This window comes from Ornithodoros turicata, chromosome 3, assembly GCF_037126465.1.
Source record: "Ornithodoros turicata isolate Travis chromosome 3, ASM3712646v1, whole genome shotgun sequence".
NCBI classification, from domain to species: Eukaryota; Metazoa; Arthropoda; class Arachnida; order Ixodida; family Argasidae; genus Ornithodoros; species Ornithodoros turicata.
Window position 1 is genome coordinate 102,437,774 of NC_088203.1, and position 24,846 is coordinate 102,462,619.

The following is a 24,846-nucleotide window of genomic DNA, read 5'->3' on the forward strand; positions in this document are numbered from 1 at the left end:
GTCATTCATTAAGCATTTATTACTATACAACAAATGCAGACAGAGGGCATTACCTTATATAACCTTCGTTTTTTTTTTCTCTCTTTCTAACGTGGCTCATGCAATCACTTGACTGCTCCAACGCAGGTGCCGGGTGATGCTTCGAAACAGCCTCTTTCAACATACAAGAAAGCTTATATTACAATAACTTAATGAGTGCACAGCGTTGACAAAGTGTACAATACCTAAAAACAAACGGACCAAGGCTTTTTTGTAGGGATGCGACAAAAAAATATAAATAAAATCCTAAATCTGAAGTTGTGAGCAACAGACACGACTCCCCCAAAAAGAGCAATGAAGACTGACACACACCGGTATCACGGTACTGTAGGTTAGTGGTACCGTTCCCTGCAGAAAAAAAAAATAAAAAAATCTGACAAGTAGTCGTAAGACAGGCGAAAAGAATCTTGCTGCGTGATGATGTCTTTTGTATGATTACCACTAAGTACGTCACTGGCTGGTGTTGAAATATCGTGATTCGAGAGGATCCTACGAATAAGACAGACTTCCTGGCATCGAGTTATTGCCGTTACACCAGCGGCCTGATGGGTGCTTTGATGAAGTGCCACGTGCTGCAGATTTATCAGATACGCACAGCAAGACGGCCAAGTCTCATGCAGCTACCCTAGCGACTAATTGCAGACGCCTTTATGAGACCCACGTACAAAAACCAGCTGCAAGCGAGCGTGTTAACCAGTGAAAATTTTTGGATGAAACTTTGTTGTAGAAAATAGTTTTCCTCCTAAACAGTCCTTGTCCTAACGAAAGTTAAGCTTAGATACACACACATACGTACGGGACGTTCCATGATTTTTCTATCGAGTTTTTCCTCCAGATAATAATAGGTACTACGTTTGAGGGGGAAAAGAATCTCATACGCCCACACTATTCAGACACTCTTCATACATGTTTTTTTTTTTTTTTTCGCCCCTAGTCTCTTTTTCCTGGCTTTTAAAACTCCGGTACGACAACACCCTTCGACAACGTGGGGGAAAAAAGCGGCGTCAGGGAAGCGTGCAGTTCACACTAGGGCTTTCAGACGAAAAAAGAAAAAAAAAAAAAAGTACCTAAGCAATAAAAAAAAAAAAGAGAGAGAGAAAGAAAAATGACGAGGCAGAGCTACACGAAGCTCCCATGTGTTCTTATATACAAGGAAATGTATGATACAACAATGCATGCGCACAACGCAGAAAAAGAGTCCACTGCGCCATAGTCCAAAGATGTGTCTCTCCCCCCTTCTCACCTGTCCTCCTCTCCCCACAGTCTGTCGCCGCGATAACACCGACCTACGCATTAGCAGACGAACCGTGGTGGGGAAGAAAAAAAAATCGATAAGGGAGAAGCGCAAACCGAGACGGAAAGACGAAAACTATCCTTTACAATTTGTACACAGGTGGCCTAGAGCGTTACACCAAGCAACCGTCTGCAAAAAAAAAAAAAAAAAGAAATGGAGCACTCTCTGACCCAGAGAACAAAAAAGGCACAGGTTCCCCCCTCCCCCAAACACCGCCCCCCTGCGAGCTCCTTCCACTTTCTTCTACGCAGAACACCATCTCGGCTTGAACCCATCCTGGAACCGACAATGCCCGGGGCGCGACGCGCAACAGAATCCCTCCTGTGCGTCTTTACCCGTTCCCCTACCGACGTGCGCCGCGCACTCGAAGTCGCGTCTCCCCCTCTAAAGGTGCACCTGTTTTTCCAAACAACACGGCGTATTGTCAACATGATCAATCCTGGAATTTCTTTTTTTTTTTTTTTTGTATCTTACATATACACAGAAAGTAAAAAAAAATAATAATAAAAAAAAATAGAGGGAGAGAGGAACTTTGTAACAACGATGCCATCTTGTCAGACCTACAGCAATCGTCCCTTCCATAGTCTCGAGCATATTTCGGCTTATTCCGCAAGTGCAGCTCGCCAGCGAGTCTACCTCCAGCTAACCCAGAAAGACGGTTGAGACGAAAATACGAGAAATTCGGCTAAAATTCGGGTAGCGACTGGGAAAAAAAATAAAAAGAATAAAGTGAAGCAGCGTCTCAAAAGTTAAACAACGGTGAAGGGGACGTAACGTAATACGAGGTCTGCTGTAGCGACTCCTTCGGCAAAATTGTCCAGCAAAAACGGCCGTTCCACACGAGGGGGGAAGAGGAGGGGAAGCGGTATTTTGGGGGAGAGGTGGCAAGCGGTGGTGAGGGAACAGAAAAGTGGGCGTCATTCAAAGGGCAGCGGTGATGACGGCCCTGGTGGGAGGGACACCCGGTGGGGGTCCCACAGCGCTCTCTTTAGAGTCTGAAGGGGAAGTACGCAGGAGCACAGCTTCCTGGTCGGGGGTGCCAGCCGCCAGTCACTTTTGACGGCCAAGTTTTTTCTTCTTCTTGAAGAAGCAGCAGCACCTGCAAACAGAACACGCACATGTGTGTGGGGACATGAGGTGGCACATTCATAGGGCCTGACTTTTTAGGGTTAAACCCGTATCCGCCCGATATTTACCCCCCCCGCCCCCCGAACGAAATCCGTAAAATTCGGGTTTAACCCGAATCTACCCGAAAACATCCGGGTTGCGTGGCACACTCGTAAGCGTGCATTAAAATAAAGTTTGATAACATTGCTAAACATTAGTTCCATGTTAAGACAAATTTTTATTAAACAAGAAAAATAAATCACCCGAATTCCTGACGACAGAATATGCCGTAATGGGATTTAACCTGAATACACCCGAATTTTCAAATGAAAACTATCACCCGATATTTACCCCCCCCCCCAAATTCGGCCAAAAATAAAACCCGAAAAAGTCGGGCCCTACACATTCAACGCCAAAGAAGACTGATGCTCGTGACCCTGTCAGCGTAATAATATAGCTTGCACAGGAGTACGAGCCAAAATGAGGGAACTATGCCAACTTAATATCCCACCGCGTATTACAACCAGGAGCTGGTTGCTCAGGGTTGCCTCTGATAGTGGTTCTGGAGTGCAGACCGTCTCTGCGTCCAAAAGGTGAGCGGGCTCTTTCCAACTCAACCTAACGAGCATTTCTAGGCTTTTTAAGTGCAGCAAAGAAGTAGCTTAACTAAGAGGAACATGCTCATATTATGTACGAAAGAGCATGTACCTTTTGTCTTGGGCCCTACTTCCTATTTCTATACAGCTTCGCTCTTAACGAATGTGACGAACTGGGCTCCATGCTAACTTTTTCGTTATTCCGTACCGTGCAAGAAGTGTACGGCTTCGTTGTGACTTGTGACGGGCTCCCACACAATGTCTTTGTCATCAACTGTGTCATTTCTTTGAAATCCCAGGGTTACCGAATGTTTGGAGTGTGCCAACTTGAAATCATAACGACAATGAACAGTATAATTTGTTATTATTATGATTTCAAGTTGGCACACTCCAAACGTTCGGTAGTTCGATAGTTCAGTTCAGCATTGGGCCCTTGGTCTCCTGCCTTCCCTGGCTCCACAAGGACACACAAATGCACTTCGACGAGACTTCCGATAATTTTATTAACTTCTCCGCACTGTCGGTCTCCTGCCTTCGTTGAGGCTGACATGTCTAGCTTCCAGTTCAAATTTTGTACAACCGCGGGTCACTTCCAGTTACGCTTTGTTACGTGACACGACGGCACCGAAGATGGAAATGTGTTGGGACTCACTTGGTGTCTGAGACCACTTCTACTTCGACGGGGAGGGCAATGGGGGTGTTAGAATGGCCCGTGGTGGGGTCATCGTTTCCGAGGTCCCCGTTCGTCGAGCTCACGACCTGAACGGATCCGTGCTGATGGGCCAGTTTCTCAGCCAGCAGCGTGTTGCCCGTCTGCTTGGGCCCCGTCGCTGCCTGGTCCAGCCACGCAGTCTTCTGTGGATTTGCCTGCAGGTTGGTCATTTTGCAATTTTTTTTTTCCCCGTCTGCCATTCAGGCCCCCCCCACCATTGCAAGTTTTCCTTATTGTCGCAGCATACTGTTTTCCCGATTCCTGTGGGCAAGCTGCATTAGGGCATTACGACAGAGAGCTTTGGAGAAGCGAGGAGGAGCAACTCAAGGAGGCAGATTAAGGGTCAAATAATCCTTTCGCAGCAATAATTTGAGTGGTAAGCTTGTGGATTTTGTCCACCCAATGTTTTTTTTTTAAAGAGCACTAAAATACTGGCACCTCGCAATTAATGCCCCCCCATGGATGGCAACGCTCTTAAGCAAACCGTACCGTGCTACCAACTTCCTGGCGCCGTGATCTAGGTTCAATATCGCAACCTTAGAATCGTTGAAGGTGGTGTGTCCGCGAGGAATCCAAAATTCTGAAGTTAATGCGATATCTACTTGGAGATGCCTTCCAAGGACAAAACATTGAAAAAGTTTCGCAAAATTCCTTCGTGTTTTTTTCATAAAACATCAAAAACATGGAATTCGAAACCAACTGCCGGCTTCCGGTCGAAACAGCCCTTCCCTGCTACCCTGTTTCCGGTGACGTCACTGGAGTTGGCCGACTGGTTGCGATCCGATACTACCGAAAGCATGAACGCGTATGTTTCTAGCAACTGTTTGGCAGCAGACTGCGTGCTTTCATAACAGACTCCAGTGACGTCGGTCCTCACGCTGTTGCCAGAGTTCAGCTGAGAGCGCGCAGCCGGCTGCAAAATCCAATTAAATTCATTTTCTAATGTTTGAGACTGTCCCTAAAGCGAAATATTCTGGTTACACATATTTTAGGCACCCACCATTCCGATCGCACCTTCTGTTCAACCGTGTTTTTTGTCCGGACACCACCTTTACGCAACCAGGGACCCATCGAGGCTCGGATAATCTTGCTGAGCAGAAGCGATTGAAAATGGCATGAAAGGATCAATCTTTCATATTCGAAGGAGTAACGCATTTTACAAACTACCGGAAAGACATTACCTTGGGTACCGTAGGTTCCGGTGCAATCTACCCTCGAGGGAACATAAAATTGTACGCCCGATTGACTGCATATGCAGCGAGCAACACGTACCGCATGTGAAGTACTGCAACCGAACATAAACTGCATAAAGCTTGTTTAGTTGCAAACATATGCACCCTTAGGGAATACCAAATCGTGGATCAAATTCTGGTAGAGCAACAGGAAAAAAAAAGAGAAAAAGGTTCCCTCCACAACCTGAACAAAGAAATCACTCCAGCTGTACTATGACTGCATTTTGCAGCGGTGATGCACACATGAGGCAGGCACGTTGTTACACTCATCAAAGTGTACTTAAATAATGCAGAGCACACGATGCACATAATTTTGGGGGCTTGTCGTACGAACGAAAACAAAATGTGCACAAACTTTTCACACCATGAAAACATTAGCGCCCCCACCAAGAAAACACGAAAGAGAGACCGCAGATGAAAGACAAATATGTGCATGCATTCTGAAGGACAAGGGGGGCGACAGACACAGAAGCAAGCGGAAGCAAATGTGCGAGGAAGCATGAGAATGGGATATTTGGGGTCATGGTAAAGTACCACATTTGTAATATTGCGAACCAGAATAAAATGCTCTCCACACCTTGTACAGCTCGGAAGGAGGTGCGAATCATCATCAATCGAAATCAAATCAATCAAAACGCTGTATGGAAGGTTACACATTTTTCAAACCTTATTTGCAGCCGGATCTCTTTTTTTCTACACTCTCTTTTTCTGCAATTTAATTTGAGGTAATCCGCTTCCACTTGGAGCCGAAAATTTTGTCACCGCCATGAAATCGCTGCGATAGCAGGAGGTAGTGTCGTTCCAGCAACATTAAAAAGAAAGGAGAAACAATTTTCATATTGACGTAAGAAAAGAGTCTTGACTCTTCAAGTCAAAAGGTCGTGCACGTCTGAGCACCCTTAAAGGGACCATGAAATGATTTTTGCAAATTCTGAGTACTTTGCCAGAAACAGTTCTCACGAGCCCTCACTATCATACGCACATCGATTTTTAACCGTATTCAGTGCAAAATAGCTGGGCATGACCACCACATACATCTCTTCAAAGCGGTCTTACGTTATCAACGTCCAGTCCTCTCAGCCAATTCTGGACGACCCGGAGCACACACCACGTGGGTGCATGGTTTCGGTTTGGACAACAACGCCGTCTGCCGTGTATCTGCCGTCGAAATCGGTAGAAATATGGCGAAACGCAAATTGTCAGTGATTGAGGAAGAGATTACGCGACACATACGGTGTCTAGGAATCATTCCTTACGCAGCAGCTCCCAAAAGGCCACCGACAGGGACGTTCCCTGACAAAGAATAAGCTAAGAGAGGAAAACGTGCTCTGGCAACCATGCTGGCAATTAACGGCTATATACTACACTTCTGCTAGGATCCTGTGTAAACGATTGGATACAATTTTAGCTCCAGGTAAAATTAAAACATATTTCATGGCGAAGGTTGCGAGCTTGCTTGCAAATTTTGCAATTTGCTCGCGGCAACATTCCCCGCGAATGACGTCACGGGCAGTTCGCCTCGTAGCAGCCGCCGTTCACAGCCGCGGTTAATATAGAATATTTTCGCTATCTCAATTCTCGATTCAAATCTCGATTTTCAACTTCATATTTCACGGGATGAATGCTTTAGTACAGAGGAACAAATTGAAAAATGATCGTAGGCTCGTCAAATATCCGTTCATGGTCCCTTTAACTTGAGGGCTGCAAGACCGTACGCGAAGCATGACCTACTAGGTTATAACGACCATGTCGTGGGCACCCCTTCCCAGCGCCGCACTTTTGGAAGCCAGCGGTGGCGCTTCTCATAGTCCCAGTTATTGCTTCCTCAACTTCTACAATACTTTGTACTTCAGCTTACCTTAGTATTTCTGTACAAGCGGTGTGTATTCCACGGATGTTTCATTATGAGGTTGATTATCATCATCATACTACGCGTTTTCATAGGAGATATCGCTGTCGTCTGCTACGGTAGTCGTACATACGCTCCTGCGCGTTCGGAATTCAAATTTCCATCGTCCAATCGTGGCGTGCCGATGTGTAGCGCCCCTGGCGGATCGTGCGGACGGGCTCCTCATAGGGGTTGCCGATTGTGACGTGGTCGTTATAATCTAGTAGGTTCAAAGTCTAGTAGTAGGTCTAGTAGTCTAGTAGTTCCAAAAAAATGTGGTACTTTTCCGGGGAAAGGGAGGGAGTGTGTGAGGAGAGAAAGTGAAAGGGAGAATGGCTTTTATTTCTCTCTCACCCTCGTGTTGGACGTGGTGTGCCTCTCCCTGTTTGGTGACACTATCACCTCCTGCCCAGTCTGTAGGGAACCCACGGGAGTTGACTGAAAAGGGTAACCAATCGTCGCTGCTTTTTTATTCAAGAATGGAACGGGAGAACTATAGATGGTCTGAAGTCAAACCTATCGGGCTCAGCTACTACTATGTGTTGAGAAGCTAAAGCTCTGCTCTAAAGGGAAGTGTGAGCTATCCTACAGAAGTGACATTTGCACATGCTTGTGCTCACTAGAAACGCGCAAAAACAACTAAAAAAAAAGAAGAAAGGTTTGTGGGCGAGACATGGATGGATTTCACATGCGCTTAAAATTTGTGAAAACTGGGGCTTGTGAACATCCAGGGTTCTTAAAGTACGTTGCACTGTTTCTTCAAACTTTTTGTCGACGTTTGAAGCCACATACTTCCTGGCTTCGATCCCCCACCCCCTGCAGACAATGCTTTCCGACGTGAATGAAGCTTATACATGCGTCGTGGCCTTGTGTTTTCTGTCTCTTTTTTTTTTTTTTTTTTGTGATCGAGGGCAAAAACTGGGTGTTATTTCAGGAGCCACAAATCCGGGCAATATCAGGTGGAAAAGCAGGTTTTCGGGTGGGAAATAAAAAAAAAAAGAGAGAGCGCTTCCCAATTTTAACAATTTTAGTTGAGCAGATGTGCAACAACCATGCTGAATGTGCAGTGCTTAGCATTCTTCATTGCCCATATTGGTGGCTCTATTGGCACTTTGCCAGGTTAGTTTTTCGGAAGTCTTAGGGTTTTACCTTAAGTGCAGGTGATTCGAACCAGGCGGTAAAAATGGGTTCTACTGGGTTATACCCCAATATACAAGGCCCTATGCATTCACCAGGTGAAGTGGGTCTCCCCCCACAGAATTTCGACACCCTGCGAATAAATGTCCCGCGCAAATGCCTGCTTGTGGCACATGTTCGAGCTGCTTTATCATCCTCTCGGCATTATGAACCGAATCGACAATCACTGATTAATACGTAGTTAATAAATCACTAATAATAATCAAATAATAATCACTGTGGTTGTTGAACATTCAACCCAAGATTATACATATTTGTGGATAAGTATGACAGATGTGTGCCCTAAAACTCTGGACTCTCTGAACAATTTCCAATTATCATGCCCCATAAGAGAACCCAGCTCACAATATCTAAACACGCTAGCCTTAGTAAGCGTATTACAGAGAGACAACGGCCTTCAAAAGGCACAATCCGCACGACTCTCTCCTTCCTGTCAGGTGCTGGAAATTACTGGCATTTTGGAGTCTTAGCCAATGAGAGGGCCCTGCTGCGACAAGCTGTGGCACTGAGTGTACCGGTTCTGGTAACACTGCAGTTACTTTGCCAGAGCACGTGTGATACTATGAAAACGAAGTTGCCGGAGACATTGCTATAGATACGGTGAGCCCACAAGATGAAACGCTGCAGACGTTTGGGTTTGAACTTGCATCCCGTACTGAGACCAGGTAACAGGGCGCAAATGATGTGCGGCTACTGTCGCCAAAGCATTGCAGGGCGGAGCATGAGTATGAAAGAGTGCAGTGTATGTTTCGTTGGTTTGCAGGCACTCTGTACAAAAATTCATTGGGAAAAATTTCACGATCAGCAGGATGGCACTGTGCAGAAAAAGAAGAAGAAAGGAAGTACACCCTGCATACCTGTGCAGTGCCCCTTTAAATATGTTCAAGTGGAAGAAGATGCGCTTAAATTATTTGAAGTATAAATCAAAGTTCATTCTTGGAAGCAAGTGGACACTAAGTATATGTAATACCGTATTTACTCGCATAATTTGCGCACTTTTTTTACCGAAAAATGACGCGAAGGTTGGGGGTGCGCAAATTACGCGAGGCATTAACAAGCAGACTTGAAAAATGTGCAAAATCTGTTAAAAGATGGTCCTTTAGGCGAATAGTACAATACAATCTCGGTGATAGGAATCTCACGGGGTAGCGGAAGACATTCGTATCGTCCGAAATTCGTATAAAAAAAATCACACCTAAATTAAAATTTAGGCAAGAAAATAGACAGTGACTGTTCATTTTCTATAACTGTCAGTGAAAGAAGTTGGTCGTAAGGATTTTCTCTCTTTGTTTTTGGCCAATGCTGTAAAAATTTGCGAGATGATTCAAAAAGGCCCAGCACGTGCTTTCCACGCTTTTTCTAAAGCGAGCTTCTCCTAAAGCACGCATGCGTTAGGTGAAGCCAGCTTGCGGAATGCTGACGCGTATGTTCCCTCCACGTGTTCTTGTCGTTTTATTTTCACAACTTTTTTAGTGGAGTTTGGAAAAAGTGGAGGTGCGCAAATTATGCGATGGCGCAAATTACGCGAGTAAATACGGTATAGTATAACTTGCATTAAGGTTACAGCATTAGAGCTGAAAGCATGATGCCAATAATTTCTGTTAAATCTCGTCATAAAGAGGCCCAACCAGAACCAAGAATGACAGTCGAGTACAAACAATGTTAGCTATGGGTTGGCGTACAGGCACGAAACCACTTCCTACACACTATATACCTCTATGCCATTCAGAAAGGGGATCTGTGCCATTGGATTGTCACTCAAAAGCACACAGGAAGAATGCATTGACAGGGTTGACTACACTGGGAAGCACTAGTGCCTGCTTTCATGCGCAGAGCAGGGTTAAAAAAAGTACACACCTAGCATACCGCTCGACCATGTAGCCATTTGCAGTGAAAAAATTCTACACACTTTATAGTTAACAATGCATGTTTGCACGCATGCTCTATGTTCATACAGCTGGTCGTAAAAGAATTGTAATGTACCCCGAAAGCAAAGGAAATCCTCATTTATTTCATCCCAATGTTTGCAACTGCTCGTCCGTGTCACAAAACACATTGGGGATTATAGCACAGTCTGAAATCGCTGTCACTATATCAGCAGCACTGTCCCAAAAGCTGAAAGCAACGTATGTTCCTAGACTTTTCAATACTGTACCCTGTCCTATAAAAAGCACAGGGTTCTCAAATTCACACACAAAGAAAACTGTGTGCAGTACTTGTAGGCTAAAATCATTTTCCTAATGTAAAAGTCGCACCTAGTAATTCAGAGTGAGTGACAGCGCGTACACTGCTTTCAGTGCCTCCAACCACCTGTGGAATTTGATTATTTTAGACACCTTACACTTACAGTAAGGTCAAAACTACCCCGAAGCTTTGCAAAATCACGTAACTACCACACGATAGTTGGTAGAAACCTCCCTGATGAACATAGAGGTTACAACATTTGTATCCCTTAAACAACAGCTACTACAGCTAACAGCTGACGACTACAGCTAATAGAGCATACAGTTTGTACCACAAGCAGCACTCCCTTTTTGTCAGCTTGTACCACATTTAAAGTGAATACTGAAAAAGGTTGCGCGTGTCAGGTTTCCTACATGCTCGACCGAGCCTCCAGCCTAATCAAGCCACGAACAGCCTGCTACCCAGCCAAGACAAGCCACGAGGGTGTCCGATCATACCGACCTGGCTCGAGGGTCCCTCATCCGACGGCAGAGCCAGTTTCAGTTGCCTCAGTTGGAAAAAGTTTTCCGGCTTCCCAGTGCAACGCAGTCAAGGAAGAAACAACAAAAGAGAAAGAAGGGGGAGAGGAGGCTAGTGCAGTGCTGCTCTTTTCTTCTCCGCCTTGCACTTCCCACGAGCATGCTCTAGCATTAGCTCGCTTACCATTTTCAAGGATACCACTTTTCTGCTTCACAAAAAGTCACGTGCTCCTAATATGTATACACTCTCGAAGTTTTGCAAAAGATCATTAATCAAGTAACGGACTGTTAGCAACGTCACTGAACAGGTGTGCGAGCGGGGGATGGGAACGATCGTCATTGTTATCACCCTCTTACCTTACAGTGCCACCTGAACAAATGTGAGTGTAGTTCACTATAAAAGGACATCTTATAAATAGGGCCTGACTTTTTAGGGTTAAACCCGTATCTGCCCGATATTTACCCCCCGAACGAAATCTGTAAAATTCGGGTTTAACCCGAATCTACCCGAAAACATCCGGGTCGCGTGGCACACTCATAGGGGTGTATTAAAATAAAGTTTGATAACATTGCTAAACATTAGTTCCATGTTAAGACAAATTTTTATTAAACAATAAAAAATCACACGAATACACCCGAATTCCTGACGACAGAATATGCCGTAACGGGATTTAACCCGAATACACCCGAATTTTCCAATGAAAAATATCGCCCGATATTTACCCCCCGAATTTGGCAAAAAATAAAACCCGAAAAAGTCAGGGCCTACTTATAAAGTGAATATAGTGTTTTACATTAACTAAACAATATACCAGTGGCAAATGGCGTGAACAACATGGTGCTCTGCTAATCATTGTCAGTACAGCTTGGGACAAAAGTTTACACAACACCAGGGTGTCGCATTTCTCCATTGGAGCGACAGACAGCCTAGCAGCATACAGGAGTGGACAGACATACTGAGAGGTGGATAGGATAGCGAGTCATCAGTTTCTTATTCGATCTCTTCCTCCAAGTAACCAGGAGGCCGCTCAGATGAAGAAATACGCCAGTGCCGTGTTCCATAAACTTTTGCCCCAAGCTGTACAACATTGTGAAGCCATGAAACCATGTCAGTAGCCCTCTGCTTAGGGTCAGTAGTTGGGGTGTCCCCAAATTTGTATCCTAAATGGACCACCAGTGATTTTCGGTGAAAACATATCTGTGCCCGAGGAAATAAGATTCCTACCTATCAAAAATAAAAAGCCGAGCAAAATGCAGCCGTATCTGTTGTATTGCTGATTTACTGGGTTTGTTGCACGAACCAATAGAGTCCAAGATCTATACTGTATCCAGTCTAAGCATACTAGGGATCAAGAACCAGTAAGTGCAAGAACGCAAGCATGTGGTGCTGGTATTGTGTAGAGCGGTTAGGATGATATCTCCCCCGCCCCCTTTTTTTTTTTAAGGTGAAGACTTTGAACAGTGACTCTACACTCTAATTTCCACAACCGAAACAAGAAACCGGATTTATATAATCACTTTGATGCCGATACATAAGGCTAAACTTCCCGTTTACACAAATTCCTCACAAAACTGCAGGAGAGTGGTGCCCTACTCGATAGTAGAATATGCTTTCATTCTATTGGCTACGAAAAGAGCAACACTGTCTGAATGTTGTCAGGGGGAGACATGCATCTCCCATGCAGGGCATAGGAGAGACGCTTGCATGAACAGCTCCTCACAAAGGCCAGAGAAAAAAAATTCAAGTCACAAAATCGTAAACTCAAGTTCAAAAGCCAGAAGGCATGCTCGCATATACATCATCAGTAATAAACAATCATTACATGCCGAAGTTACTCGTGTGTATATATTTCGAAGTTCAAAAAGTGCTACAGTGCTCAATAGACAAAGCATGCTTTCTGAAATAAAATAAGTGCGACTGCTTTTATGGAAAACCTTTCAGAAGCCCAGCGTAGAGTTAGCGTTTCTCGGCGACCACAAATTAATCGATGTAAGCGTGACAATATATAGTTAGGGAGTGACTTTTTCGGGTTAAATGCCTTTTTCTCAGGTTCGGGGGGTAAAAATCGGGCGCTATTTTTAAATCTGTAATTCGGGGAGAAATCTGGCGATAATTGTGCCTTCGGGTGTTTTTGTTTCTCCTCTTATGTCTATTAAGTCCTCTCCTAATCTCTCTTTTCTGTTTTTTTTTTTTTTGCGGGATCGTGACCTTCCAGCGGTAATCCCCGAAGGCATAGACAGTGCTGACACACATGGGTGTATTGCTGGGAACGTAAGTGACCCATTCTTACATGTGTTACACGTGGCGACCTTTGTTCGTCTTCAGTGGAAACGTCACTTGAGGATTTCATAGTGACATAGGAATTCGGGGAGAAATCGGGTTTAACCCGAATTGGTCGGAGGTCAATTCGGGGGGGAATAACCGGGCGGAATCGGGTTTAACCCGAAAAAGTCACTCCCTATAGTACGTAGTGAGGCATCTTCAGCGCAATCATTGCGAGAAATATCTTGGGTATTTATTAAGGGTATTTAAGGAGGTAACTTTTTCCCGTTGCCACGTCATAGGATCCCAACAGCGCTAAAGATGCGTGTTTAGAAAAATCCTCTCACCATTTGCTTCCCCGTCCAGTCAAACTCCCCGTCGTCAACGTAACCCTTCCGTTCAAACAAGTCGTGGAACATCTTCCTCAGGTACTCGTAGTCGGGAGTCTCGAAGAAGTCTAGCCGCCGCACGTACCGCAAGTAGGTCGCCATTTCTACGAGCCAACGGGAGAGAACGTGTCGTAAAACACTGTCACGAACGCTAGGGCGGCTTCAACCTATGCACTCCTCGTATTTCCGCACTTTCTGCTAAGCACAAATAGAAGATGTTTAGAGCCTGAAGTTTTAGGGTTTAACCCGATTCTTCCCCGAATTTGCACCCCGAATTGAAGGTTGCCGCTTTAGGGTCAAAACCCGATATTTACCCGGCAAATTGCCCCGACTGAGAAGTCGGTAGGAATGCACACTTAGCTTGTTTGGCAGCAAATGCAGTTACATCACAGTTTGTACCAATCCAGTACGGTCAGTTTGAGTAACTGAGCCCGATTTCTCCCCGAATTTAGCATACTGGAAGTTCTTCCACCCGAATTCGCGTGAATTTAGAGCGCACGTTTATTTACCCGATTTTTACCCTCCGAATTCAGAAAAAAATATTTCCCGAAAACTTCAGGCTAAAGATGTTGCATAACGCAGGCAACACACAAGAATTTTTTAGAAGATTTAATAAGGAGCTAATACACAGTCCAACCTCGATTCACAGGGATCTAAATTTCTTTTGTACCAAAACTGATTAAATCTGAAACAGGGTGGCTACCAAATTGTAGCATTCAAATTCCCAGATTTTTTTTTTTCTGGTTTTCCATGACTATTTCAAGAGACAAAAGAGACCGTGGTGTCTGCTCCTATGTTTTGATATAGATCGCTCATATACCAGATCATTTATTGAATTCCAACAAACAGGTATGTACAAACCGTAACGTACAAGACGTTAAACATATTGCACAAGACGTAAACATACAAAATGTAAATGGAATATGCAGTGATGGCCACTAACTACTCCTACAGTAGCTACCAACTACTTTGTGATGGAGTAGTTTAACTAGTAGTTCAACTACTTTTCAGGGGAGGTAGTTAAAACTACTTCTTTAACTACTGCAATGTATTTTAACTACGTCTCTGACTACTTAACCTTGTCCATCGACACCAATCCCATTCGATAGTGTTCTTGGACACCTAAATATGAATCACAAGCAGTGATAAAAGTGAAGATTTAGTCCACATGCACAGCACAATTGCTCTGCACCTCCGTTCTCATCAAACAATCAAACAATCAAGGTAATCAATCATGAATCAAGGAAAAAGTGGGAAGTACAATCGTGCCGTAAAGCTTGCGGCAAAATCTTAAGTAGTTGGCGAATGCAGTAACCTAACTACTGTAGTTAACTACTCGAAATAGTAGTTTAACTAGTAGTTGCCACCACATTTCTGCAAGTAGTTCATAACTACTTTTTAACTACAATCAGGTAGTTTAACTATTGGCCATCACTGGAAATATGTATACATGTTTTTCCTCACTGTGCAAGAGAACCAATTCTTTTTCCCGGGACATCATGCTGTGCCTCATTCACGACCCTTGTCTTATTAGTGAGGCTGCCCTACATTTCCGCATTTGAGCTTGCCATACTGGCAAACGGTTACTTGTGGCAATGTTACTGCAGCTTCACTGATAAACAGCACTGGTCAGAGCTTGCGATTTGCTGTGTATTGTCATGGCACTTGTCTGCAATTTTCCAGGTTTCAGTTGCTTTCGGGCAACTTCCTCGACAATCGCATGACCATGTTATTGAAAAGATTTATGCCACGAATTGTGAAGAGTCCAGCAACAAATGTGTATAGATAAACTCAAGAGGAACACGCCTGTATCTGTTTCGTGTAGAAACTTGGCGAGGTTTACGCGAACCCTGTGAACAAAAATTCCCCATAGACTTTCTTAAGAAGCGAGTCCGCCTTAACGTCAGGTGCGTACGGTGCTGCTGGTTCGGAACTCACCTGGGAACCCGTCGCAGAGAACCTCGATGGGGGTGGCCCTCTTGGTATCTCCTATCTTTTGGTATCGCTCTTTGAGTGTGTCTGCTTTGAGGCCCTGCCATGGGAGGCTGCCTCGCAGGAAGTACATGAACATGTGACCTAGGGCTTCAAGGTCGTCTCTCCGACTTTGCTCTAAAGGAATGCAATCGACAAATCAGCCTCATATCCCCGTGCAAACACGAGCTCACTTTCCACTGCTCAGAGAATACAGCTTGCTAGTCAAATATACCGCATTTTCTCGATTATAAGACATTTTTTTCCCAAAACTCCAGCGTTCCAAACGCGGGGATCGTCTTATGTTCGAATGTGCGTGCCACAACGAGCTCAGCGGAGACGCGGAAGCAGGTGACAGGATCGGCCAATAGCGCAGCGCGACTGATATCACGTGTTGCAGTGTCAGCGCGATGCAAATACGGCACTACGGGCACAATGGGGACGGCATTCATTCTTCATTCACCGTCATGGCGTCGGTCTCCGGCATTCTGATGAAATGTTAACACCTTCAGAAATACAGCAACAATTTAGCGGTGGCAGGCTGTTTCAAGTATCGGAAATAAGTGTTACAGGGTGACTAAAGCAACAAGGAGAGATCCAAGAATTGTGCCAGCGATATTTATAGAATTTGCCAGCCACAAATATTTGCAGCGTTTATGGCTTTTTTGGACTTTCTTGCAGACAACTTGGAGGGGTGTTACACCGTTTTTGGGGGTGTCTTAGCGGGGTGTACGGGATGCTTTAAAAATCCCTGCGACCCAATTTTACGGAGCACAAAACTGAGGCATTTGTTGAAGGTTATCAAGCAAAAGGTGCGTTGTTGACGATTCGGGGACGATCTCGAAGGTTCTCTGGCAAAGTGCAATGCGTGGGCGCGTATTACGGAGTGTGTGTTTGCCATCTCAAAATCCACCGCTGCCAAAATACGTCGCCATCTTTCCTCGTAAGACTGCTCGGGAGCTCTCGCAGGAGTTACGACAGATTCCGTCGCACAAGCTTCTCATGAATCCGACCCCAGGGCCTTAATAATGGCACAATCCAATCCAATCCAATGGACAAGTTAAACTTGTTTGACACGTCAAAACATGCTTATTGTTAAAAAAAAAAAAAAAAAAGCCACGTTAAAAACACATACCTTTCCCAAGGTGTGTGTTGATGCTCATGTAACGTGCTGTGCCCGTCAAGCTCTTGTGTTCCCGGTAAGGGATGTGCTTGTTCGTTTCAGGGTCAATGTACTCTTTGGCCAGGCCAAAGTCAATTATGTGAATTATGTTGTGCTTCTTAGTCGACTGCCGCCCGATGAGAAAATTTTCTGGCTTTACGTCGCGGTAGATGAGGTGCTTGGTGTGCACGTACTCGATGCGGTGGAGCTGGAAGCAAAACACATTAGGTTCCAAAATGCAGTCGCGTTCCTAGCCAGGCTGCTCCAGTGATGGCCAGTAGTTAACTACATGTAGTTAAACTACTAGTTAAACTACCTGATTGTAGTTAAAAAGTAGTTAACTACTTGGAGAAACGTGGTCTGCAACTACTAGTTAAACTACTATTTCGAGTAGTTAACTACAGTAGTTAGGTTACTGCAGGCGCCAACGACTTCCGACTTTGCCGCAAGCTTTACGGCCCGATTGTGCTTCCGATTTTTACCTCGAGCTACTTGTTTGATGAGAATGGGGGTGAAGAGCAATTGTGCCGGGCATGTGTACTAAATCTTCGCCGTTATCACTGCTTGTGATTCATATTTAGGTGTCTAGGAACACTATAGAATGGGATTGGTGTTGATGGACAACGTTAAGTAGTTATAGATGTAGTTAAACTACATTGCAGTAGTTAAAGTAGTAGTTTTAACTACCTCCCCTGAAAACTTAACTACTCAATTGCAAAATAGTTAGTAGTTATAGTTAAACTACTGTAGAAGTAGTTCGTGGCCATCACCGGGCTGTTCAACATGAAGTGGAAGCTTTCAGCACGTACCAGCTGAATGGCCGTCATGAGCACTGTTTTGAGTGAAAACTTGCGATCGCACAGGTCAAACAAGTCTTCTAAACTGGGCCCCATCAGTTCCATGACCAGAGCGTTGTATTTGCCGCAGGGACCAAAGTAGAACACTTTGGGGATGCCTTCTGCAAGTGCAAAAAAGTTGAAAGCCACTTGTAGTCACTTTTCACAGTGAACCTGCATACTTGCCAAGCATCTCTTTTGCAGGTTGTCGTACGACTCAAAGGTTTCCATTGAGGGAATCCCACTGCCTATAAGCTAATGCAAGCCAGCTATGAAAATGCCCATATCTTTAGGTACAGTTCCACCGTATCAATGAAAGCATTCCTTGTGAATTTTCAAACTCCCTTTCAAGGTTCTTGTAATGAGGTGAAGGCATTAATCCACCGCACACGTAGAACTAATCATAGGGTGGAATGGAGACAATGAAGCATTCTTGCTTGCTTGACACGATTGACTTCACTCAAATTACTGTGCGGTGAATGCGACAAATTAAACTGCTTTCATCTAAGACAGCAATGCAGACATTTGAACTTACAGGCAATACCAAAAACATGCCCCCAGCACTTAGATCCAGGTTGCAAAGGGGACATATAGAGTTGAGAGAAGAATAAGGCAAGCAAGAATAAGAACATATCATGTTACATAGAGGAGCAGATGACTGAGAATATCTCACCATGATTTCCTAGTAGCTTGTAAAACCTGTATTCTAGATGTAACTGTGGTGCCTTAGATTTCATTGGTTCCTGAAACACCACAAGCACAAATAATGAATTAAAGACATTATTATTCCAACTCATGGTGTGAAAGCTCAAACAAGTAATGTCGCACAAGCATTTTTTAAACTCGTGTTTTGCAACACAGCAATAGATGCAAGCAATCGAACTACGTTCCAGTGAATTCTGTCTGCTTAATAATGTGAATTAGTACAGTCCATTGTGATGAGTCACTTCCCAATCCCAGTACTAACAGAACTGGCCATAAAAGGAGGAGACCAAGCCAAAAGAATCAGCAAAAGTCTGCCTCCAATAATCGTTTATCTCCCAGCACTTTATCAAGTATGCTTATCAGTTAAGCCAGGTTTTATGGCACCAAACACAATAAAAGCTGGGTTTCCCATAAACACTTGGAAACATGTGGCTGCCATTCCACTTCTTACCAAATTTAATTAACAGCAAAGAGTAAAAAGAAACCAACCATGCGTGGAGTGCTTTTGCAACAACAGTGTTCCAAAATGCTATGTGCAAGTGATAATGCTTCAATGGAAAATAAATCTGCAGGACACAGTACACTTACCAATTTAATAGCAACATGTTCATTATTATACAGGTTTTTTCCTGAAACAGAAACAAGCAAGTTGTTTTTAGCCACAGCACAAAGAGAAGGAAAGCAAGCAGAAGACCTAAAGCATCAATCTGGGTACACTTCAACAACACCCTTAACAGTGAAACGAGGAGTTCATTTACCACTATAGTTGCTTTACAACAAGTCAACAGTTCTATCATTACTCATTAATCACTTTATAATCTAATCAACCGTGTCACATGAAAGAAATGAAAGTTTGTGCAAACGGCATGTACGCCCGGTGTCAACACAGCACAGAAGGTATATGGTCAACAACTGATACTGATGTTGAGATTTCAGTTGGGGGTCGCTGCATAAAATAAACAAGAAATCCCTTCATTTATTCATTTATTGTGGTGCTCCAAGGGCCTTGCAGCATTACAATACATTTAGAAAATATGTATTTGTAGGGGCATCATTTCTTATTAATGTCATCTTATTTTGTTGTCTTATCAATCATTTCATCAGTAGACAAGGCATATCCTGTGTCTTCTGTGTGTATGCAAAAACATGTTGAACTCCAAACCCAACTGAATCCAAATTATGCTAAAGATGACTGTAACATAGTCTATGCAACAGCAAGATATGGTAACCTAGAAACTCTACACCGGAAAGAATATCACGCGGGTCGCTTGCAGCTTATCACTGTACAACACTGGGCTACATATCAATCTTTATAACAAGGACATTGCGCGTGTCATCAGTACCTCAGCATTATCGTTTATTCATTTCAGACACTAATCAGACCAATACAGGAGTGTCATGTACCGTATTTTCACGCGTATAAGCCGCACCGCAGATAAGCCGCGGGCAATAGGACAAGACTCCTATGTGCGACAAAGGAGACGATAGAGTAATGCCATAAACCCTGTGGTCCATACTCCGGGATCGGCATAGTGTACAACAAAGGGTCAGTTCTAGAGTTCTACAAAGATCGGATTGTGCCCTTGTTGGGCGCTTTTCATGTATTGATGGGTCAGTGGTCTCCCAGAAGGCATGAATCACTGTCACCACTTTCGTTAAAGCTGCATGGGGGCAATCTACTCGAATTCCAGATCTACTATTCCAGAGACACTGTCGACCCTTTCGTTAAAATCAGTGTATGGGGGAAATACCTGAAAAAAAAAAAAAAAAAAAAAGTCATCAGATAAGCCGCACCAGTGGATAAGCCGCACAGCGCCCATGAGAAAAAAAAATCGCACATAAGCCGCGGCTAATACGCGTGAAATTACGGTACTTCCAGAGCTGCTTCGTTGTTTTTCGAGCACCCATGCACCGTGTCTTTTGTGCGCGCTTAGAAACCCTTTTTTCGACACTAGCCTCCCCAGTGAAGCTTCCTCCTTTGATATCTTCGTGGGTCTCCAAACTTGTCATCCGTTGCAGATGCCAAACGTGCATACAGCCACCTCCCGTTGCACTTTTAAGCACTCCCCTCTGTTTGCCCACTTCCATAGCAACAAACTGTTACGGGATCAATAAGTCGGCTCCGCTCAAGCGAATGGACAAACTTGCAAGGTTACCGATAAAAAAACAAATAGAGCAGTCAATAAAGCGCCTATGGACTATTGCCACGCATTCCTTTCCCCGCTGTCCCGCGAAAGGGTTGCACAACCCACTGCCACAATGTGTCTCAACCAATTGGAGACAATTTTGTGCATGGCATTCCACTCAGTTATTGCCCCACAGTGGGGTATTTTGCGAGCCGCAGTCTCCGACAGTTTTATTTGTGCATGTTCAAGATCTTTCTGCCACGCTGGATATCACACCATAGTGAAAAAAACACTGTATGCCGTAAAATCTGGACTTTGGTTAAAATGCTACTCTCTTTGACTATAAATAGATAACATTATTCTTTTAAATATTTCAGAAACATTATTTATACTTCATAAACGATAGAATTCCACGTTCACGTACACCTGTACTTGCAGGTGGCCTAGTTGAATGCCTGCCTTTCTATCACTGTTATTTACTTTGTGTTGCAACAGTTAATTTGCCACTTCCGAGCAATTTCAAGTACTGCCTTCTAGAATGTAAGCTATGCCCCGGAAAAAGGGGTAGGCCTAACAGAGCTACACAGCGACGCATAGAGTTAGAATAATGCACAGCCGAAGCCACAAGCACATAAATTTTGGTTACGTTTGTTTAAAGCTACAGTAGTTTCCTGCAGCAGTCCTTTGAATTAACCAACAAATTACAAAAAAATTACTGAGCATGCTACATTTTATACCAAGATTTTACAGCATTGTTAACGCTCTCTTCTAGACATTGGAAATCCCCTAGTTGTATGAGGGCCCATAATTTTTGTGAATTAAAAATGTCGAGCAAGAATTTACACTTCAGAACCTATCCTTTATTTTTGCGAATGCAAACTTTATTTTCACTGTTGTACAGGTTACTAGTAGACATTTTAACAGCTGTGGAGCATAATCACATGGAATGTCACTTTCATAAAAAATGCAGCAATCTCGGGCTTATCACAGAGTAAGCCAATCGAAAACAAATCTTCGAATCCAAAATTTTGCTGTTTTTCACGACTGCGATACAACAGCAATTAAACGTGCGAATGCATACTGAGAACTGGGGTTCACAGTTACAAAAGCCGTACCCGATTAATACTAATTGGCATAAAAGGGCATCACTAAATGCCCTCCCATACAGAGGCTGAATGTCACAGGCAGAAATGCAGTCCACGTCTGTTCACAAGATACACATGTACCTGCTCGGATAGGACTGCCACACCCCTCTTTCACTAAATGGCTTCACTGCAACAGTCTTCCTTGTAGCCGCACTACAGCAATATGGCTTCAGTATTTAGCCACGAAGAAAGATAGAAGTTCTGGTAACATCATAGCTCACTTCTGTGAGCACTGCTGTACTATTACATTTTCATTTGTAAACAAATCTGAGTGTGGTTGTTTAAGATGAGAAGTTCTACTGCATTACCACCTGCATTAATAGTGAAACTGCGCATAAAACCCTACAGGTATCAGATTCATTAACTCGCAATTACAATGTGTTCTAGCTGCTTGACCTGGACCTTCAGCAAGGAAACATCTCTGTTAGAGCGCTTTGGCTGTCACACTTGTAAGGTTCTGAGAAGGTGTGATATTCTATCCAACTCCTTGATAAAGGTTTCCAAAGGGACTTACTCCCAAACAAATATTTGTGTTGGTGTTAACATACAGTCAAACTCCTTTACAACGAAACTCAAGGGACAGCAAAAAAAATTCGCAGTAAAGGTATTTTCGTTAAAAAGGATGTCCATTATTGGACCTATAGGCTCCAGCGGGACCGCAAAAAAATTTGCTGTAGTGGTATTTTCGTTAAAAAGGTGTTCGCTATAAAGGAGTTTGACTGTACTCTATATGTGGCCCGATATTACCTGCGTTCTCAGGGAGACCTCTTTTTACGTTTGAGTTTCATAGTGTCTGCCCCGTAGTGGAATTGTACGTTTGTGTTGAAACTCCCCAGCAGAATCAAAAATTCCTGCAAGCTGTTATTTCTGCTGAATTCACTCTCCGACAATATCCCATCTTTTCAACATGCCAATGCATTCTGTTCCAGTCGTTTGAAGTGCTGAAGAAATGTGCATGGTCCTGTTTTCTCTTTCGACTGACGGTATTACAGTAACGGACCCCCTATGTGTCTTGAAACCATACATGCCAGTCCATGCTATTCATGTGGTAACATAAAGCAGACGAATAACATCCGTTTCACTACATGTCTATCTGGTTTCGCAGAAAAAAAGGGGTCCTACTTGATAAATCTGTCATTTGTAATGGTAAAGACAAGCAGCAGACAATTATGTCACCCTTGAAGATAACATATCACGAGACAATTCACTTTAGCCATGTGCACTTTCCTTTATGTATTTGTCACTCCCGTTGACATTTATGTTGCTGAAACACTTCCTGAGAGATTGCTGGTTGTGCATCCTCATGTATCTCTTTCGCAAACTAGAATGACAGGCACAGTAAAGCACATATGTCAAACCTCTTCCTCTAGAAACAAGGAAGAAAGTCGAGGTAGCTTTCCAGGCTGTTGACTAATCTTTTTTGTGCTAAAAATAGTATGGAACACAACTTGTTTTTTGTTAATCGCAAGTGGTGATACCAAAGGGTGATGTTTCCTCGTTTTGTAGTGTGACGACCGCATATTTCATACTCGCTGCATGTAAGAAAGTAGTCATTTGCTTCTGTACTACACTTTTACGCATGCTGTTCATCATGGCTTATGTAGTAACCCATTTTTTTTTAATGTCTATAAATGCCTTATTTTACCAAATTTCATTCACCTTCTTTTCTACACTCAGTTGTTTCTCATCTACATGCTTCTTTGCTTCATTAATATCAATCCAATTCCCCTACATTTAGCACATATGAGCACATATGATAGAATGAGTCACGTTCACGTGTGCTGTCGTTTCCATTTTGCCCAACTTTTCCCTCCGCAAGATAGTTCAGGAGCACTGTTTGTAAAAGTGTGGGCTATTCACCTTGGCACTTTTATGCTCTCTATTTACAAAGGTGTATTAACTGCGACTAAAAAGACTGGCACAAAACAAATGCCATCTTCACTTTCGTACAACTCCCGCGGCCTTTGCGCTCGCCAGGTGGGAGAAACGATATAGGTCGCATAGAAACATATCAAGCGATACCATCATCTTCGCGCTGCCTCTCTACTGCATAAATTACTACCTCCCGCACAGGTTAATACGTGAACGAGATAAGTTTTAAAACTACCGTGGCCTTGAACAAAAACGATTCCAAAGAGGTTTTACGTACAGCAAGTTGGATTATCAAACATCGATCATAGTCAAACCGGCGACACTTTACTTAAGGCAGACGAGGGTGCCTGGGATGTCTTGTTTTGTAAACACTGTCATTAGTCATACAGCATGATCGCAAACTCTAAACTTGTTACTCCTGCGCGTTCTTCGGGTGTGTGTGTGTGTGTGTGTGAATCACTCTGATGACTATGACGGCCCATCAAAAACAATAAAATGGCTCCTATGGCACGAACCTGCCGAAACATGATTCCTGACTGGATATATGAGGAATACGTTTAACCTTGGAGGAATAAAGCCCCGCGCGTGATACGGTTGCCCAATGATGGCTGATGGCTCGGTAATAGGATTACAACTTCCAGGAAACTGTGTACAACAAGCAAAATAAGTTGCAGCGACTGCAAGAACGAAACTTAGGTCGATGGTCTGCATTGTCTTCCGGTGTGCGATGTGCCCGTCCCGGCACGCGCGGCAATAAACACGCATTTCAGAGCTGCACATATGAGTAATAAACGAATTTGCTCACCTAATCGGAGCTCTCCAAAGTTTCCACAGCCGATCTTCTTGCCAACTTTGAAGTTAGGTCCCACCATGAGAACACCAGAATTACTGGAGCCAGTCGGCCTCGTCTGGGAATGCATAGCTCTTGCTCCAGTCTTGCTAACTCGTCGGTATGCTTCGTCTCGAGTTTCTTTTTCTTTGGATTCACGTTTCTGCATCCCTGCACCTCCGAACACCGAGAAGTTAGGCCTACTCACTAGGCTTAGCTCACTATCGGTGCGGCGTTATGGCGCTGCACCGTCTTGTCATAGGTAGGAATATAATGCCACAGAAATTGATACAATCCCAGTCATTCTGGAAGCATGAACACAACGTATTCCTTCGACCTTCCGTGACTAAATCACGCACACAACGTTGTAATACATGCAGCCTTCATGTAGAACAGAGTAGAAACAAAGCCAAACCCCCATGTAGAGTCTATGGAAGTACCCACAATGCTTTGGATGAACTCTGGGAATCAACAGCTTACAGCTAATAATGAACGTCCGAAATTATTTATGACTTCACAGACATAAACAAAAGACGCATACGCGGCGCGTTGAACACATGGCTGTTTTGAGTCAGTTAAACGCTGTAAAAGACATTTAATTGTCGAAAACCTAGGCTGATCATCATAAAGGAACAAACTTCCGGTGTGCGTACGAGAGCAACAAAAGCGTTTTGCGAAATATCAACGCAGCAGCTATCGCTCACAATCTTCTCACAGCTTCTACCAACTAACATAAACATAATACGCCCACCTACATTGTTGTTAATGCATCACGTATGTC

At 43.8% G+C, this 24,846-nt stretch overlaps 1 protein-coding gene across 4 annotated transcripts; it reads right to left on the minus strand.

Moving 5' to 3' along the window:
* Positions 1–24,782, minus strand: LOC135389025 (casein kinase I-like). Of its 4 annotated transcripts, none has more exons than XM_064618958.1 (10): positions 24,042–24,782; positions 18,682–18,722; positions 18,062–18,131; positions 17,362–17,510; positions 16,526–16,760; positions 15,358–15,528; positions 13,378–13,523; positions 7,223–7,306; positions 3,689–3,891; positions 1–2,432 (listed from the first exon to the last, which is right to left on the minus strand). In XM_064618958.1, exons 1-10 carry the CDS (start codon positions 24,232–24,234, stop codon positions 2,384–2,386), a joined length of 1,341 nt encoding a protein of 446 aa, XP_064475028.1. In that variant the 5' UTR covers positions 24,235–24,782; the 3' UTR covers positions 1–2,383. The 4 variants fall into 4 exon arrangements, with proteins under 4 accessions (XP_064475028.1, XP_064475027.1, XP_064475030.1 ...); XM_064618957.1 differs by having other exon boundaries at positions 3,689–3,903; positions 24,042–24,781; XM_064618960.1 differs by lacking the exon at positions 7,223–7,306 and having other exon boundaries at positions 24,042–24,781.
* Between the last annotated feature and the right edge of the window lie 64 nt (positions 24,783–24,846).